The sequence below is a fragment of the Diadema antillarum genome, unplaced genomic scaffold (genome assembly GCF_040938485.1).
Source record: "Diadema antillarum isolate AM-2024a unplaced genomic scaffold, OU_Dant_1.0 scf00000001, whole genome shotgun sequence".
NCBI lineage: Eukaryota > Metazoa > Echinodermata > Echinoidea > Diadematoida > Diadematidae > Diadema > Diadema antillarum.
Window position 1 is genome coordinate 3,049,511 of NW_027270890.1, and position 18,972 is coordinate 3,068,482.

Sequence of the window (18,972 nt, forward strand, 5' to 3'; positions counted from 1 at the left end):
TTATGATGTGCCTATAAGCCCTGGGGCCCATTTAATAAAACTTGTTATCTGTGACAACTGCCACATTTCTATGACAAATTTGCTCTTAGCCAATCAAATGCAAGGATTTTGAATTGAATTGTGACCCGCTACAACAAAAGGATCCTAAAGTCGCTGATGGGTGAGCCGAGAAAATCGAGTTTGAAGTCAGATCATCAAAATCCGTCAAAACATTCGGATTTCTGTTTTTGACATAATTTTGTAGTCTAATATATCTTCTATCATCTGCAGAAATTTTGAAGCTAAATGATCAAAGGTAAGGCAAGAAAATAGCATTTTTCTGGGCCATGATTTTCCGACTTTCAACGGAACAGAAACGTGTCCGAAGATTTGGATTTAGCGCCACAGCTAGACTCCGCCCCTAGCAACGAGGGAGTGATCTCATTGGTCAGTACGTGGCATCCGGGATACTGATTGGTCCTGCGTAGACCACTGGCGCTAAGCTTGAATGAACATCGCGGAGGTTGCTAGGAGCGTACCCTCTATTGTTAAACGGTGAAAACTGCCTTGCTTCCCCTTGATCATGATAGCGTCGGAAGGAAAACTTTGAAGGCGGTTTTCTCGAAACGCTGATTTCTTAAACCACTCGACATGCGCTAATAAAATCATCCATATCTCTGCAACCGAGTACTTATATGAATCATGTTATATATGACATTAAAGTGGAAGAGTAAGGGAATAATGTCATGTCATTTTCAGGAAATTGTCCACCCCGACTTTCGGATGCTTTTGTTGCAGCGGGTCACAATTGAATTGAATTGAAAAAGGATTTCAGTAGCTTGTAACAACTATGACAACTTGTCATTGATAACAAGTTTTATGAAATGGGCTTTGCACTAGTTTTACACCATTGGTGTACAAGGTTTTGTATTCACTACCACAAAAAGACATTATCAGTCTTGTTTTCTCTGGCACAGTATATCCTTAGCTTGCACAAGTATTAGAAAATACAGTAAACATTTTGAAACTTGAGGATAAGAATAAGTATGGGCACTAAAAAGAGGCACCTTTTGGCAGATCTAAAAGGTGCAATAACTCAGGCAGAATTTGTCATTCCAATGTTGATGGAAATTTGTTCCATCTTTCCTATCTGGAATTAAATGATATGTCAACAGCTTTATCTTTCTCACATTCTGAAAAATACTGAAGACACCTGTGGAATTGTTGGGTATCACCTAACCCAAGGCATCTGTCTGCGTTGTTTGACATGAAAACAGGCAAGACACAAGCAGAGACAGCACTGCAGTATCCTGAGGTTGGAAAGGCATTTTTTTTTTTGGAAAAAACAAAACCAGGATATCTTTCCTGCAACAGACAAGTGCAGCAATACGATATTAGAAAAAACAGCATTTTTTTATGAAACTTGCAGTGTCTATGGAAAAGAAAAAAACGAGAACAAAGAAATAAACAGTACAAAATACTTAAAAATGTAATCCTGTAGTTGCATACCTGTGTTAACCCGTTGAGAACAAGCTGATTTTGTTACAACTTGCATTTCCCATAGGCAACTGTCTGAGTATAGTCAGGACTAATCTTAACCCATTGAGGACGAGTCCTGAGTATACTCGGGCAGATGTCTAAGGGAAATGCGTGTTGTAGCAAAATTAGCCCATCCTCAATGGGTTAAAAAGGTGAAAGGAAGAAGATACAAAACTCACCTTCCATTGCGATGTCATAGATTGTCCTCAGTGGACCAGCCTGACAGGTGTAGGTACCCGCATCCTGTGGGCTCAGGGCGTTGATGTTCAGTCTGGTGGTACCAGGGATGGGTGTGTCCACGTACACTCTCTGAGTACCTTCATACGGGAGCAAGAAAAGGAAGATTTTCATTAATCTGCTATACAGAGTAATGTATATGGCATATTTATATTTAGCAAGTCTAATTTTTGGGGGAGCTGGACTTCCCAACCACTTTCCGAGGCTTAAAGGGATGATATAGCATTGGTGGAGATGAGAATTGGGCTTTTAACTTCTTGCGAGATACCAAAAAACACTTATGAAATAGTACAGAGCATACCATTTTAAGAGGAATTCAAAGTTTATTTGATGAAAATCAGATTTGGAATGACTGAAACATCCAAAAACAATTAAAGTAAAACAAAGCGATCCTAAAAAAATTGTGGGTCCCACACTTTATTAAAATAACTCTGTTTTGGATATCTCAGCCATTTCAAAACCAAATTTCATCAAATGTGAATTCCTCATGGAATTACATCCTCTTTCATATTTCATTAGAAGTTTATCATTATCTCACCAAAAAACATTAGAAACCTGAAATTAGGTCTCAACCAAAACTGTACTATCCCTTTAATCTTTCCAATGGGCATACAGTAATGATCCATGAAATTTGATCCCCCCAAAAATGAAAATCAAGGCAGAAAAAGACATTACAGAATTATGAAAAAAAGAATATCAATGACTGCTGTGTATGACAGAAAGTTTAGACATAGCAAACTAAAACACAGATCAACTGGAAGGATTTGGAGATATTACCATGGATGTAAACACACCTGACAGACGAGGCAGGATTGGCTGCTGTTGAGAATCCAGCCAGACTGGGTTGCCATAGGGATTGTTGCCAGGTGACTGGCACAGCAGGATGAGGGTGTCTCCAAGTCGAGGCTGCTCCGAGGTGACAGGCATCACAGTCAGCACATGGGTGGTTTCTGGTTGAGACGAGGCAAAAACAATGAATTTCTTCTTTTCAATGCTATTCAGTCTTTATCAAGTACATGTACCACTAGTAAAAAAAAACCACAAACCTCTGATCAGCAAATACTGATGAGATAAAACCAAGAAGTTGGAGGCATCTCAGAAGATATAAATAAGAATCATATAAATACAACACTAAAAGTATACAAACATATTATTATGCATCATATACACCATGGATACTTGAGTGTAGTCACTGGTAAAAAATAAAGTTAATTGAGCTCCATTGAACATATTTTGATCATTAGGGTAAAGGCAAAATTTTGAATTTGACACCATAGTTCGAACTGGTAAATAAAAATCATTTTAACATTCTCTCCCATTCTGCAGCACAAGCTCGAATTTAGCTCTCACATTATGACTTTTGACTGGAATTTTGGAGACAAACTAAATTGAATGATCAGTGAAATAATACAATCACACAACATCTGCCCTTAAGAGGGGAATTTGTATGACCAACACTAGCACTGAATATTTCATACTAAATGCACTCTGTAGAAACACTGAATACATTTACATGATAGTGGTCCCTCTATTAAGTGCATGCTGGACTTACCTGGACTCTCACATGCATTTCCACTGAAGCCTGGTAGACATACACATCTGCCCAAGACACAAGATCCTCCATTTGAGCATGGGGGGAAGCAGCGGTCTGTTGGCACTGAGGGACAGAAAAATCCCATTCCATTACAAAAATGTATGGCACTACTGTTTGAATACTATGTGCATGGGCGTCACCAGAGGGGGTGCGCTGGGTGCGAACGCACCCCCCCCCTTCAGAACCTAAAAAAAAAAAAGAAAAGGAAAAACGCTTCAGTCTGCGAGCGACCTCAACGCCGGACGCTAAATAATTGTTCTTTTTTTTATTTTTCTTCTTATTTTTTTTTTAAATTTTGCACCAGGAGGAAAAAAAAACAAAAAAACAAAACAAAACAAAAACAAAACAAAAACAAAAACAAAAAACAAAAACAATCGCACCCCGGCTCTGGCAGCACTGATGCTATATATACATCACGTGTTTACTATCTATCGCCCGTATATTTCATTCATTGTGCAACGGATTATCAATTGAGAAAATGCAAAAGCTCCGTCGCATGGGAGGGAGATACCCCTCCCACACCCTCCCCCGTTATAGGTCTCCAATCAGTGGCGTAACTGGGGGGGGGGGCACCTCCCCCCCCTCAATCCGCTGGTTGAAAAAAAAAATCAAAATAGTAATTCAAGGGTTGGTAAACTGCTTTTGAAATTGACATGAAAGGGTGAGGAAGAAATTATTTTTTTTTTCTCTACGATTTCTTTTAACCATAATTAAAGAGGCATCAAGAGTGTGAAACATTGCTAAAAAAGCCCGGAGCCGACAAAAGATTGTGATTCAGTGTGATTCCTGGTTGGCATTCTGAATGATAAGCAGGATGGAGCAGTGTACTATGCGCTGTGGCATAGTGGATAAGACTCCCGACTCCCGAACGGAGGACCGCGAGTTCGAATCCCGCCCAGTGCTTACATCCTTGGACAAGATGTTTTTACCCACTTTGTTCCTCTCAACCCAGGTGTATAAATGGGTACCTGGCAACGCTAGGGTAATAATAATAGCAGGGCCCTCTGGTAGAGCAGTGGCAACACTGAAGAGGCTACCCCTGGGTAAATAAGACCTTATTATTATTATTATTATTAACATCCGAACGGCAAAGAGTCGCTGCAATGTTGCGCAATGTGATGTAGAATGTACACCTCTGTACCTTACACTTCGTTATATCAAAGCTAGATCAGAGTGTTGCTTTACATACTATAGTCTATATCAAAATGCCTTGCATTGCCTATGATAAGCCTTGACCTGGGCTACTTCCCAACTTTTCTATGTATAAAACACACACACACAAACATAAACAATTAGGGGATGCTCTAAAGTGCAGATTTTGGACATCCTTCCCCCGCTTGGTCACTTCGACGCCCCCTCGCTGGTCATACCTCCCCCAATCATGAACATAAACCGACATCCTTGACTACCAGTGGCGCACCGCCCCCCTTAATTTCCAAAGCGAAAAAAAAAACATAGCTACAAACGTCAGTTTTGGGACTGTAAAATTTTAATGTCAAAATTTTCACTCTCGCTCGCTCCGCTCGCTCGTATTTAATCGCTATGCCATTCTCCTGATGTTGCTGCCAGTATGAAATTGCCAGCCGCCGTTGCACCCGGTGTGCCCCCTCCTTAATTTCCAAAGCGAAAAGGAATAGCTACAAACGGCAGTTTTTAGACTGTAAAATGTCGAAATTTTCAAGCTCGCTCGCATTTTAATCAATTGAAATCAATTCAATTAAAACTTTATTTCAATTTTCGAAAAGAACATAAACATTTCACTTTCTTTGGTAACATATAGAATAAGGTTGCATAATCAAAACAAAGTAAATTGAGAAAACATAATTGTGGAACCATGGGGTAACAAAAACGTTGGAAGGAAAATTGATTGACTGAAGTGATACAGATGATATAATTGTTATCCCATCCTCCTGATGCTATTGGCAGTAATTGCCAGCAGTTGCTCCCGGTGCACCCTGCTTAATTTCCAAAGCGAAAAAATATAGCTACAAACGGTAATATTTTGACTGTAAAATGTCAACATTTTCAAGCTCGCTCGCATTTAATCGCTTTGCCATTCTCCTGATGTTACTGCCAGTAATTGCCACAGTTGCACCCGGTGCGCCCCCCCCCTCCCTTAATTTTCAAAGCGAAAAGATGTAGCTAAAAACTGCATTTTTTAATATGTGAAATGCCAAAATTTTCGAACTCGCTCGCTTCGCTCGCTCGCATTTAATCGCTGTGCCATTCTCCTGACGTTGCTGCCAGTAATTGCCAGCAGTTGCGCCCGGTGCGCCACCCCCCCCCCTTTAATCTCTAAAGCGAAAAGATAGAGCTAAAAACGGCAGTTTTTGGACTGTAAAATGTCAAAATTTTCAAGCTCGCTCGCTCCGCTCGCTCGCATTTAATCGTTATGCCATCCTCATGTTGCTGCCAGTAATTGCCAGCAGTTGCGCCCGGTGCGCCCCCCTTCAAAGCGAAAAATTATAGCTACCGGTACAAACCGCAGTTTGGGATTGTAAAATATAAAAATTTTCAAGCTCGCTCGCTCCGCTCGCTTGCATTTAATTGTTATACAATTCTCCTCTTTTTTTTCTTTTTACAAAAAGTCCCTCCGTGGAAGGGGTATATCCCCCTCCTACACCCTCTCCCGCTCGGTTGCTTCGCTCCCTCGCCGAGGATCTCACACCGTTACATAATGTACCCCCGTAATAGTCATGGAATGTTTATTTTCACTATGCTCTGTAAACGCGACTTTTACACTCTTGTTTTTACAAAAAGTTCTTACCGTGGGAGGGGGTATCCCCCTCCCACACCCTCCGCATTGAAGGAGCGGAACGGATCATCGCCGAGGATCTCACACCGTCACATAATGTACCCCCGTATAGTCCTTCATAAAGATTCGTGTATGTATACAATCACAAGTATAACATGTACAATATAATAGAGTGTGTGTAAATGTACATGATGACACAGGAGCCAATAAATCAAATTAAAAAAAATCTCACAGTTTACATTTACTGTCAAAACGCACCCTCCTTGAAAAAAAGCTGGTGACGCCCCTGTATGTGACATGTCTCAAGTATGGTCATGAACAAAAAAGTTAATTCAAAATATCATCTTACCCTTTGCAATCATTTTTTTCTATAATGCAAGAGAATATGGTTCAGAATTTGGTAAGCATGTATTTCACACAAAGGAAATGACAAGATACTTTCAAATAACTTGACTCTGATCCAACATGTGTCATAATACTACCTCTTTAGTGAAAGACAGCATTAAATCACATTTTTACCTGTCCCTCCACTGGTCTGGATGTCCACTCTAGCCGTCAGTGGTCCTGTGGTACAGGTGTATCGTCCAGCATCGCTGGTCATCAGGTTGTTGATGTACAGTGTGGATGACCGGCTGCTTGTCGGAATGGTGAACAACCGCCCATTTACACCTGAGATTGAGATAAATATGAATGACTTGACACTGTTTGGGGGCACGTAAACACCAATATCTCTTTCTCTTCATTTACACTTTATTTCCTCTCACAATCTGCTTTACAAACAACAGTTATATCATGCACATAGAATTCTACTTTAATGGGACCATGAGCATTACACTGATGAAATCAACACCAGCACGCTTTAAAAAAGGCTAAAATACTTCGACTTGGGTATGTTTATGAATTTTCACATGTCTTTACAGCATTGACTTAACTGTTGCAGCATGAATTCATGCAGGCATACATGATAATCACAGCTTAAAATGTTTATTTTCATGTCAAAATCATATTGCGTTAAACACATGAGAATTCACAAATCACAATCACTGATTCACATTCATTGTACAAAATATGTGATAGATATCACTAAAAGTTACCCTGGGAGAAAGATGGTATGATCTGGTTGTTAGCATCCCTCCACACTGGGTTGAGGTAGACGCTGTTGTCTGACACTCGGCAGTCAAAGTCAATGTTGCCCCCAATCCTGGGAACCTGGTTAGAGGATGGAGTGATGGTGATGCGGTAGGTACCACCAGGACCAATGGCTGTTGGACAATAAAAAATATTGATGATGAGAGCTCAACTTTTTGGCATATGTCAGTCTTAACCTCACAGCTTCTGCAACTGCTATGTGATTGTTCATCTGTGCAGTTTGCCTGGATCCTCCTCCAACCTGTTCTGTCTAACCCACCCCTTTCACTTAACCCACTGGCTGCATGAAAATAATATCTATAAAAATGAAAACAAAAGTTTGCCCTGCAGGCACTGTCCCAGGCCGGCACACAAGTGTTGCAACATCAAGTGAATACTAGCTGTCATTTGTCCTCTTGCTCAAATCCTTGGAATACCAGGTACATGTACTTTTTTTACAAGCAATTTCATCTCATTTCGTGCAATGTTTATATAAAAAGGTTTGTTTGAGAAGTCACGCTCTTCCGAACTATTTCTTTCCCAATTACCATTAAAATGGTGAAAAGAACACAAAGCTTGAAATGAACAACTTATGGAAATGTGTCATCAACTGCTGCTTGTGCATACACAGCTGTACATGTACAGTATCTGAACACAAAACTTGGTTCTAGTATCATTCTGTGATTTGTTACATATCTATACCAGAAAAGTAACATATTACATAACATCTGACAGCATAAACCATGATATGCACAGGATGAAAAACACAAGGCATCTACAATCACACTTGGATCCAGGACTTACTTGGAATCTGGCACTGATCGCCTGCATAGTTGGGAGGACACGCACAGTTGCCATTGACACATGAACCTCCATTCTGACAAGGTCTCAGGCAGGGCCTGGCATCTAGAGTAGGGTGTAAGAATCACAAATAACTACTTTGTCAAAGAACCTACAATTCCTCCAGTGGGTCTGGTGTTCAGCAGTAAAGAGTGTCTCGAGAAGAAATAGTTTCATCTGAATATATGTGATTCAGTAGTAATACAACTTGATTAAAGGAGACCTCTGGATGATTTTCAGATTTTTACATTTGAACAACTATAAATTAGCTATACTGAGGATAGTTTCAAAATATATGATAACTGGGATGAAGAATAAGAATATTTTCAAAATTTAGAACAAACTGGAATGAACAAAGATGATGACATGGCAGAGTCACCATAAAAATGCATGAGTTGGGGCTCAGGCATGCATATATTATACACAGGTGAACTCAAAAGCAACCGGTATTGTAATGGAATTACATTTCTGAAATATGTGAACCTCCTATTTCATCAGTTGTCGATTTATGTACTACATTATGTGGAATTATGAAAATTGTCTGGAATGCCCCTTTAATGCAATCTAGGAATATATCAAAATGATGTACATGCATAAGATATCCTTTCTAACAGGAAATTAATGCCTAAAAGAACCAAAATATAGCATATACGAGACTGAAACACAAATATCTATTTCCCTTTCAAAAAGAATGACACTTCATAGTTTAAGAGACATTATTTCGCAGCCTAATGAGTGAAAAGTACTTCAATCTATAAAAACATGTGCACTATACATGCTGACTGTCTAAAACCCAGTCTTTGATTCATGCTTACACACTGCATGGTACAAATCACATGAGTCACTTCTTCTTTCCTGTGGTGCTAACCTTGGTGAAGAAACATGGCTACCATTTGAACAACAAACATGATGCTCCTAAAACCTATAAAGAATACAGAATAGTACAGGAAATATACCTGGTATACTGATGGTGAAAGAGGTGGTCAGAGGTCCAGCTGAGCAGGTGTATGTTCCTGAATCTGAGACTTGGAGATTCTCAATAACCAGAGCCGTGTTGTAAGGTGATGTGGCCTGGGTGAACATCCGTTGGTTGCCTAGCAATGGGGAAGACAGGATAGGTTTAACACTCAAGTCATCCATTAACCCACTGAGGATGGACTGATTTTGCTACAACATTTCCCATAGGCAACTGCTCGAGTATACTTGGTACTCATCCTCAACGGGTTAACAAACTGTTTATACACCTATGATATCTTCCACTGCTTCCTCTGCTTCTTACTAACTTCTAACTGCATGTGCAGTCAAACCTGTCCCTACAGGCCACCCAAGGGAGAGCAAAACCATGGCCACTGCAGACAGTTGGCCACTATAGGCAGGTTGGACTGCATATTGGTCAAAAGAACTATTTTGAGTGACAATCAGTCAGAAGATGGAAGATGGCTGTCATATTAACACGTAAATATTTTATTTAAATTCTCTATTTTTTTTTTTCTACAGAGGTGAAAAGCAATAATATTCGGAATGAATATAACTCCTAACGAAGCAGAGTTCGAGTTACACAAAGGGTCTGTGTTATTCAGCTCTCTCATTTTAACCCATTGGGGACAGGCTAATTTTGTAACAAAAGGCATTTCCCATAAACCCTTGCCCGAATATACTGGGGACTCGTCCTCAACGGGTTAAGATCTCCCATAATGACTAATGACAATTGTGACAATTGTTGTAAATGAATTTGATGCATTATGTCTTGCCTACACTTGATGTAAGAAAAGGGAAAGTGGTTACTACCACCAACCGGTCAAACTCACCCACACCCCTGGGGCTGATGGGAAGACCGTTGGGAGATCGCCAGACTGGACTGGTGTACTGACCACCGGTCCGAAGCTCACAGTTGAAGCTGACCATCTGGCCGAGGGTGGGTGTGGTGTCCGATGGTGGAACGATGCGGATGGCGAATGGTGTGACTACATCAAGAAAAAAAATGAAGGGAAGACAAAATGCTTCATACTAGAGATCAGCAATGGTATCCTAAATGACCTCAAATGGTAACATACAATGTATCGTTGGTGGGGTGACAAAACCTCCTATCTCAAAAATGTCAAATGTTCAGGAGAGCTAAAAAACATGGCTGCCATAACATATAAGTAGACTCAATGGAAACAGCCAACTTTTAGTTATCATTTGTGACCTTATTTTTGCAGATGGGCATATAAGGATTGGGAATTACATAGTAATGGTTCCTAGCTTCAATATAATGAAGAAAACTCATTTTCACCAAATAGTGAGATACGAGGTTTTGTCACCCCACCAACGGTATGCATGTGTGTGTATACCCGTAGAGATACAAATATATTCCCATACATGCACATGTTGAATTAGTTAAACACTGATCTTGTTTATGCCATCAAAAAACATATGCTAATTTTTGTACAGTATTTTAGTCAAAGATACAGTTGACAAGATTTGGAGGAACATGGTTTTACTACCATATATGGACAGCATCATTTCATATTCACTTAAGTACTACATATGCTTTCCATTACAATCCACAAATGCCATGATCATATTATTCGTCTTTCAATACATATGATTCTAACAGACTTCACCTGATTTTCAAGGTTACACAGCACAGAAAACATCTCTCGCTGGTTGTATAATATCACTGATATAAATGTACAATTGGCATACCTTGTTGTAACTAGTCCATGAGAGAAAACATTCACAGAAACATAATATAACAATCAACCAAACACTACAATACAGACACACACAGACACACATACAAAACACACCCTTAGACAAACAAACATTGCAATCAATTATATGTTCCTATGCTATGTATATATGTTGTTGTTGTTGTTTTTCAAAGAATTAAATTAAGGCCATGATTCTTACCCATTCTCTCACAGATCTGGCCAGTGAATTCCTGTGGACAGACACAGGTGCCATCCATACAGGTTCCTCCGTTAAGACAGGGGATGGGACATGTAGCACTTCCACCTCCACCCCCACCTAGCAACACAATGATTTATGCATACGTATGAAAAAGTTTCACCCTAAAACGTGCAGAAAATTTTACGCGTGGGCTAAGTGCATTCGTGCGCGCACAGATCAAAATGATACATTTTCCGCGATCCATCCATACGCTACACACACAGGCAGCGTTGCACCTAGGGTACGTCACGTCTACAGTACCACTAGCCCGACCAGACGCCGTGCGACAGCGACTAGGCTGGGCTAGGCTACGGCCGGCTGTATGTGCCTACATAGCTAGTACACAGTATGTATGGTAGCAACGCAGCAGACGCCCAGACGGCTACGTGATGACTGCTTGGAAAAACAGGCTTTGTTGATAATTAGTAGGTACTCTAACACTGAACGTTTTGATACTATATGCATTTCGTTATTCATACATCTATCTTATTCATACTGATGAAACAAATACACATTCAAGCTATCTAATTTGATGAGCTCCCTCCAGTTGGCCTGTCGTTGAATTCCCTCTCGCGGAATCGGTGGATTGTAGCTCAGCACGCAACCATGCAGCGCACTGCGAGCACTGGCGCTCTGCGGTGTTAACAGGGATAGGAAGATATGCACTTTGTGCAGAGTACGTACAGACCCAGCGCTGTAATATCTTAGCAAACCGCAACTTTTGATAAAACTATATCTGGAAAGATCAAAAAAGTCTACCGTTTCCTATTGACGAGTAGGAACCATCATAACATGAATCTCAAGCTAAAGTCTTCTAGTTTCAGAATCCGCCCGAAGAAAATTTATACCATACTCCAGTAAAATTTGACAAGCCTTTGATTGTACACCGATCGAGCCCTCAAAATCGGGAAATTTAGCGAAATCTCCATAGGGAAGATGAAAACATGGATATTTAAATGCCAAAAAGTCTACCCTTTCCTCTCATAGAATAACTGCAAATCTAGCATCATTGTACGCAAAACATTTTAAAGTTTCAAAATGCGCCTGAAGGTTTTCGAAAAAAGTGACTTGCTTCGCATAATTACAGTCAATTCATCAAAAAGCGCTAATTTTGATGTTCACTTCCCGTGTTAAACGAGTTCGCGTGGGGCATGCGGAGCAGATGCGCACAACTTGTCCATATGTTACTATAGACTAACATCATGCAGACCTTTTTGAAAAAATCTTCAAGGTATTGGGTATGAATAACATTGGCCTACGTACTTCCCTAATCAAGAAGTACACATTGAATACAATTTCACAATTGTGCCTAGCCCAAGATCATAAGATTTTTTTTATTCATCATCTTCGATGGTAAAATCATTCAAACAATCATACTTTGCTGAATGTTTAATACTTTCTCATGCTATTCTGAGATTTAGTGTCATGTCACATATTTTGAGTTGAAGGAGATGACCGGCAATCTTTGCTGGTCTTCAAATGAAACATGCTGATGAACAATAATCCACTAGGTTGTATGATTGACTATCAGTAAAAATATGGCAATTTTTGTTTATATGTAATCACTACCACCACAATAACAAAAATGAATGAATAGTCATCTTGACGTGCACTGATACGATGACTCTATAAACAGTGATTTCTGCATCATGATACCTTGTAGAGTGATGGTGAAGGTGGCCGTGTGGGGCCCAGTGTAACATGTGTAGGTCCCTGCGTCCTCTCTCCTCAGGCCCCTGATGACGAGGCGAGTCATGTAGGATCCCACCTCCTGGGTACTCATGTGAGGCAGGGCTCCTGCAAGGAAGAACAATGAGAGATTTACCCGTTGAGGACTGGCTGATTTTGCTACAGCATGCATTTCCCATAGACCCCTGCCTGAGTATACTCCAGACTCCTCCTCAACAGGTTAAGGTGCAGAGAGATTTCCAGCAAGTAAGAGAAGCATTGAAAGAGACAAAAAGTAGCCGAGCAACACATTAAAAGTTTAAAAATATGTTAAGGGTAGGGTATCTGAATACAATGACCAATGCAATGTGTTTTTTGCACTGACATACTCAAGGATGTCTTCTAAAACATACATTGTAAGATATAACTTTTAAAGATCATTTTGGCTTTCCAGTGGTACAAAACTTGTGTTGATACAGAATAATGACTTCAAGACTTATCAATTTGTGTTTTTATTGGTGTTGTTACTATATTTATATAATTTCCAATATTCACCCAAGCTTAGCCATATTTGCACATTATGACTCAAGAGAATGTATTTGGTGAAGAGAATTGTTGAAAATAAAATCACTCATGCTGCATTTTTTTCAGTATACACAATATACTAGATACTAGATAGTGTATATTTCAACTATTGTCAAAAAAAATCACCAAGTATAGGACAATGACAGCATATCATAATAGAGTCATAACTACTGTAAAACCAGAAATTGTTGTGTGTAAATTATGATTTTGCAAATTTCACAACAGCCAAAATTCACGAAATTAAAATGCGCATGAAAGTTCTTGTCTACGTTATATTCATTGAATGCCAATCGCAATTTGTGGAAATTTCATGCCGCGAAAATTTCTTGCTTTACATTATTCACTTCTGGGACCTAAATCTTACCTTGGGTGATACCAAATATGGGCATACCATCAGGTCCCCTCCACTGGGGTCGGCCAGTGGGGCTACCCAGGGGCACTTCACACAGGAACGTCAGGTCTTGGCCCACCAGGAATTGGTTGGAATCTGGGGGAAGGATCCTAACTTGGAATGGTGGCCCTACGGAGAGTAGAAGAGAGATGAATTTAAAACACTGCACAATAGTCAGGGAGAAATGTTTGATGATCAATGTATAGATTGAGTACATATTGCAGATGTAATAGCCTTTTGGTCATGTTCACCACCTGTATTTCTATGTTTCTATTTTCTATTTCTGTATTTCAGGCAACAGACTATATCACTTCAGCCAGTGTGCATCCTATTTCAAATCATAGGCCCTACATTGTATCATATTACATTGTATCATATCTTATCATATCATATCAAAATGTAATATATGATACCAAACACTAAAAAAGCTTGACTATCAGACCAGAATCATCCATAATGAATATTCACCATTTAAGCAAGCGGAGCAACTTTTCTATTAAAAGTTAATCGTCACATTTACACACACACTAAAAACATTGAATTTATTCATGTTACAACAGACACATTTTTTTATTTACAAGTAAATATGGGTCAATTAAACAGATGTTATCTGCATCTGCTAACAATGTGTGGATTTTACACAAGGTACTCCTTTGGAAAGTGCAAGGTAAACTTGTATCACCAGCTAGGCAAGATATTACTTATAATTGTCACACTCACCTCTATTCTGACACTGTATGCCAGTGTAGCCAGCATGACACTGACACTGACCACTGTTACAGGTTCCTCCATTAAGGCAGGGTAGGGGACATTCTGGTCCTGCAATGAGCAGGGAAGAAGACAAAACAAAATAGATGAATGCACATCCTGAATGAATTATGAGGCAACAGTTGCCCCACTTCTTAAAGAAACTTGGGCTTATTGTACAAAGACTAGAGAGATTTCAGAATATAGTAGGAAGTGAGCTAACTAATGAATACATATCATCTGGTAAATCTAAAACCGATGAATTTATGACATATAATTTCCTTGTATGCATTTTTTAATACCATAACAAACAAAACCAAAGGAAAATAAAGTATTTTCAACTTTGTTTGAAACTGAAAGAATCTTCAACCCCACTTCACTTAATTATCCACATTACTACAATAAAACATAGGATGACTCACAAATATTCTCTCAAAATGAGACAAAAACACACATAATTTTCAGCCGCAGTTGCATGTAAAAGTAAAATCTCTGGCTAGTAGTTTTCTATTGTTATTGAAGTGGCTGCATTTCAACTTTGTTGTAGAGTTGAAAGATAATTTTTTTTCCTGATGTTTCCACCATTTGCATGGGTTTGAAGTGGAAATATCCTCTAAACACTTATATAATATTGAGGCAAGATGTGGCTCTTCAAAGTCATATCGAAAATATCAGCAGTTCATGATATATACATTAACAATACACACACTCAAACACACACACTCACATAAAATGGTATACAAAAGATCTACATATCATTAGCTATTAACAGACAGTAGCTTACTTTCAACAGTTAGAGTAAAAGTTGTTCGTAGCATTCCAACAGTACAGACGTACACTCCTTCATCAACCTGTTGCACACGGAGCACGTGGAGACGTGATGCATGGTCAGACATGGGCTCCACCACAAACCGTCCATCTGAAATGACAAGAATTATCACGTAAGTCTACGGATACTCTAAAACCTGAACATTTCAAGTGCACAAGACTTGAGAATTTGTGAGAAGCCAAGATTCCCGATGGCAAAACACAAAGGAAGGACATAAGGCTACTTGGCATGTGACATCAATTGTCTATTAACCCTTACTGTACTGGGCTATTTGGCTCCATGAAAATACTGGGGGAGGGGGGCTCTCGGAAACGCAATGTCCGATGAACTTGAAAATTTGCATGCTGATAGATCTTCACGTGCTGAACCTGAAACCATAATTAGCTAATTAATTATTCATAATGCGTATTTTATGCATTTGAGGGATATTTTCATAATTTCAGCCTAAACAAGTACAAAATTACATGAAAACTGTAATAATGAAGAATAATGTTTCCCAAATGTGAAATAAATCAGAGAGAGAAAAAAACAGAAAAAAACAACTTTTTTCTTATGTTTTCTATTGTTTTCTATTCCTTATGTATATCATTGCTTCTAAACTTTGCCCAATTTATTTCAGAACAATATAGAAGCATGAACCAAGTGGAAAACCAATTCCTGAGCAAAATTTATAAAGTAATGCAAGCGATGGTCTATTGACAGTATGTAACTGTACACAAATATATGCAGCGATTAGCCATTTTAATGACATGCGCATACTAATTGGCCCATAACATCCCCTAGGTAGGTCCGATATGGACAAATGTGGTATCAAAATGTGCGCAAGACTTCAGGGGAAAAAGCCATGATGCTAGAATCCAAAATTCCCAGCGGTCGCGATGCAATTGCCAAAAGTATGGAGGGGGGCCTCCCAGGCCCCCCCCCCCCCCCCCCCCAGTGCAGTTAGGGTTAAACCATTACGACTTGTGTACTACCTTCATGCACACCTTGACCTGCACATCTGAGTGAGCACATACAAAGCAGTAAATATGAACCTGTAATGTCCCTGCCAATCTGGGGCCCGTTGCATAGAAATTACAATTATGGTAACTTTGCCATCCAATGGTAACTTCCATGGAATTCTTGATTCTGATTGGCTGTTGAGTATGGTTGCCATGGTAGTTACCATTGGATGGCATAGTTACCATAATTGTAACTTTTATGCAATGGGCCCCTGGAGTACATATTACCTGAGTCAACATTGATGAGAGTGCCACTGGGATTGAGCCAGAGTGGGTTAAGGTATCCCAGCTGGTCAGAAATCTCACACACATAGGTGACGTTCTGTCCAAGGGTCACGGTTGGAGATGGAGCAATAATCCTGATATCTGAAACGAAAGTAAAATATATGTGCCAATTACAGATAAGCAATGATAAATGACTGGAATTTCTTCAAAGCATAATTATCTCTGCCATGTGTCCAAAACATAAATATAACTGCGATTTCAAAATTCACATAGACTTTCTACAAGAATTCACCAGCTTCCTGAAGGTGATGGTTGACAACACATGGATCATTAACCCGTTGACAGTCAGTCCGCAGTGCGTGCGATAATGAGGCACGAACGACAATTTTATTCAGAATCACGTTTGCGCAGTTTGTGCCCTTCAGACTGACGAGATTTCGCGATACTTTGCGAGAGTTTTTGCAGAGGTCGCAACAACAGCTTTCATAGCTTTCGCAGTGCATTGTTTGACCCAGGATGGTTGGGTAAGTTATAGAGCTGATTAGGCTCATTAATTTGATACCTAATTTCCCTATTTTTGATCTCAATATAGTAATCCATTTTAGCATCAAAGTAAATGATTATTTTGCCAGTGTTCAAGAAGCTTTTAGATCATAGTTTGATGTTTTGCTAGTTCCTGACTGGTATTGAAAATAGATCTCCGTAATTTCTTCGATTTCACAATCGTGAAACTTGAGCGAGTATGATCAATTAAAAAACGAAGAGGGGCACCATTTTTAAGGTTGTGAATTTTCCTGTTGAAAACAAGGCAAATTATGTTTTCTTACCCGAAGTGGGGTAGTGAATGAACACGCGTGGAGTGTGTTGTTGATACCCAGACAATGGTCGTGGACAATGACCAGGATTGGAATGCTTCATGAGGAATTCCACTATCGCAGCTAGTCTTTGTTCATTCTGAAATGTGGTGTGTGCAAGCACATGGAAACATGTGCTTACTTCTTTCATGTGCATGCATTTCACCCTATGTCAAGAATTCAGACTAGCGGTGCTCAGGGCAATCCACATGAATAATTGATAAAGCATTCATGTGCCTTGCAGCAGAGCTTGGGACAGGTGGTAGCCAGGTCCATTGTTCAGGGTCATTGTAAGTGCACACTCACATACACATCATTGGTTCCTGTGTAAAGTTCAAGTTTTGTATAGAGAGTGAAAATTCGATCACAATCTGGAACCTAACATTTAAAAAAATCATGGATTTCATGAAACTAATATAGGCTTTCATTTTCAAATTACCTCCAACTCAATTGTACAGTATTCAGCTATTACTCATATCAATGACACTTTTATCTGATACATAGTTTTTGAACTCACAGCATTGAGTCAGCAGCCAATGGATACTACGCAATGCGACACGCCGCGTCTTGCGACAGATTTCGACCAATCACAGACCCGGAATTCCGGTGCGAACGCGAGGATAATCTTTTTAAACTCGACGCTAGACATGTCTCTGAATTTTGCTAGTTCCTGACCCGTATTGAAATAAAGATGAGAAAACGTGCCCTTATTGTGATACTATATACTTTCGCGGACATAGTCTTCACCATATTTTAGAGGGGCATGAAAGATTTCAGGTTAGTTTTTTGGCGTCAAACGTGAAGGAATATTTTTTGATACAATACTGAACTTCGAGAGAGATTTTGATATTCTATATTCTTCTTTTCCGTTTTATTTTGATCATGAGCATATTTGCTAATGCTTTCTCTTTCAGTCGATACTACAAATGTCAAAAACTGACAAGAAATACTCGTTCTACACGGATTTATTCATGACCATGCATCTGCTCATTACGTATGCAAGCACCACTCAGCCGTGCATACGACTTGAATAAATACGTGCGTTTTCGCTCACGCTGCGGACTGACTGTTGAGGACAGTTTGATTTTGCTACAACACGCATTTCCCATAGACGCTTGCCCGAGTATACTCGAATATAAACCACACCCAGTTTAATATTTCAAATTTGTTTTTTGATAAACCTCACACTGCAATAAAAAGTTTATACATGTATATCATATTTCTACTTTTGCCATGAGAGAGTAAGAAGGATGAAATGTTACAGGGAAAAATAATGACAAACCACAGCAAGTCTACATCGGTCATTTTAGTGCCTCTCTAAATCTATTGGTATTGTACAAAGCACATCTTGAAGTCTGCCTTCAGAATTATAAAATGTATACATCTCAGGATCTTGTGATCTCTCTGTCTCAACTCTGGCACACTCTGTGTCTCTGTCTCTCTGACATGGAAATTACATGTCAAGAAAATAGCTATGTTATTATTATTATTATTATAATAATAATAATTATTGTTATTATCATTATCATTATAATAATAATAATAATAATAATAATAATAATAATAATAATAATAATAATAATAATAATAATAATAATAATAATAATAATAATAATAATAATAATAATAATAATAATAATAATAATAATTATTATTATTATTATTA

General features: G+C 39.1%; 1 protein-coding gene and 1 long non-coding RNA gene across 2 annotated transcripts; both read right to left on the reverse strand.

The window, feature by feature from the left end:
* Window positions 1–427: 427 nt before the first annotated feature.
* On the reverse strand, window positions 428–14,105 carry LOC139721924 (uncharacterized). The gene is made up of 13 exons (XM_071633280.1): window positions 14,093–14,105; window positions 13,624–13,779; window positions 12,663–12,803; window positions 10,968–11,084; window positions 9,881–10,036; window positions 9,029–9,166; window positions 8,037–8,138; window positions 7,199–7,366; window positions 6,624–6,773; window positions 3,308–3,412; window positions 2,550–2,705; window positions 1,698–1,835; window positions 428–477 (listed from the first exon to the last, which is right to left on the reverse strand). Exons 1-13 carry the CDS (start codon window positions 14,103–14,105, stop codon window positions 428–430), a joined length of 1,590 nt encoding a protein of 529 aa, XP_071489381.1.
* Window positions 14,106–14,370: 265 nt separating this feature from the next.
* LOC139717563 (uncharacterized) lies at window positions 14,371–16,558 on the reverse strand. The gene is made up of 3 exons (XR_011709981.1): window positions 16,456–16,558; window positions 15,182–15,316; window positions 14,371–14,469 (listed from the first exon to the last, which is right to left on the reverse strand). It is a non-coding gene; the product is annotated as an uncharacterized lncRNA (long non-coding RNA).
* Between the last annotated feature and the right edge of the window lie 2,414 nt (window positions 16,559–18,972).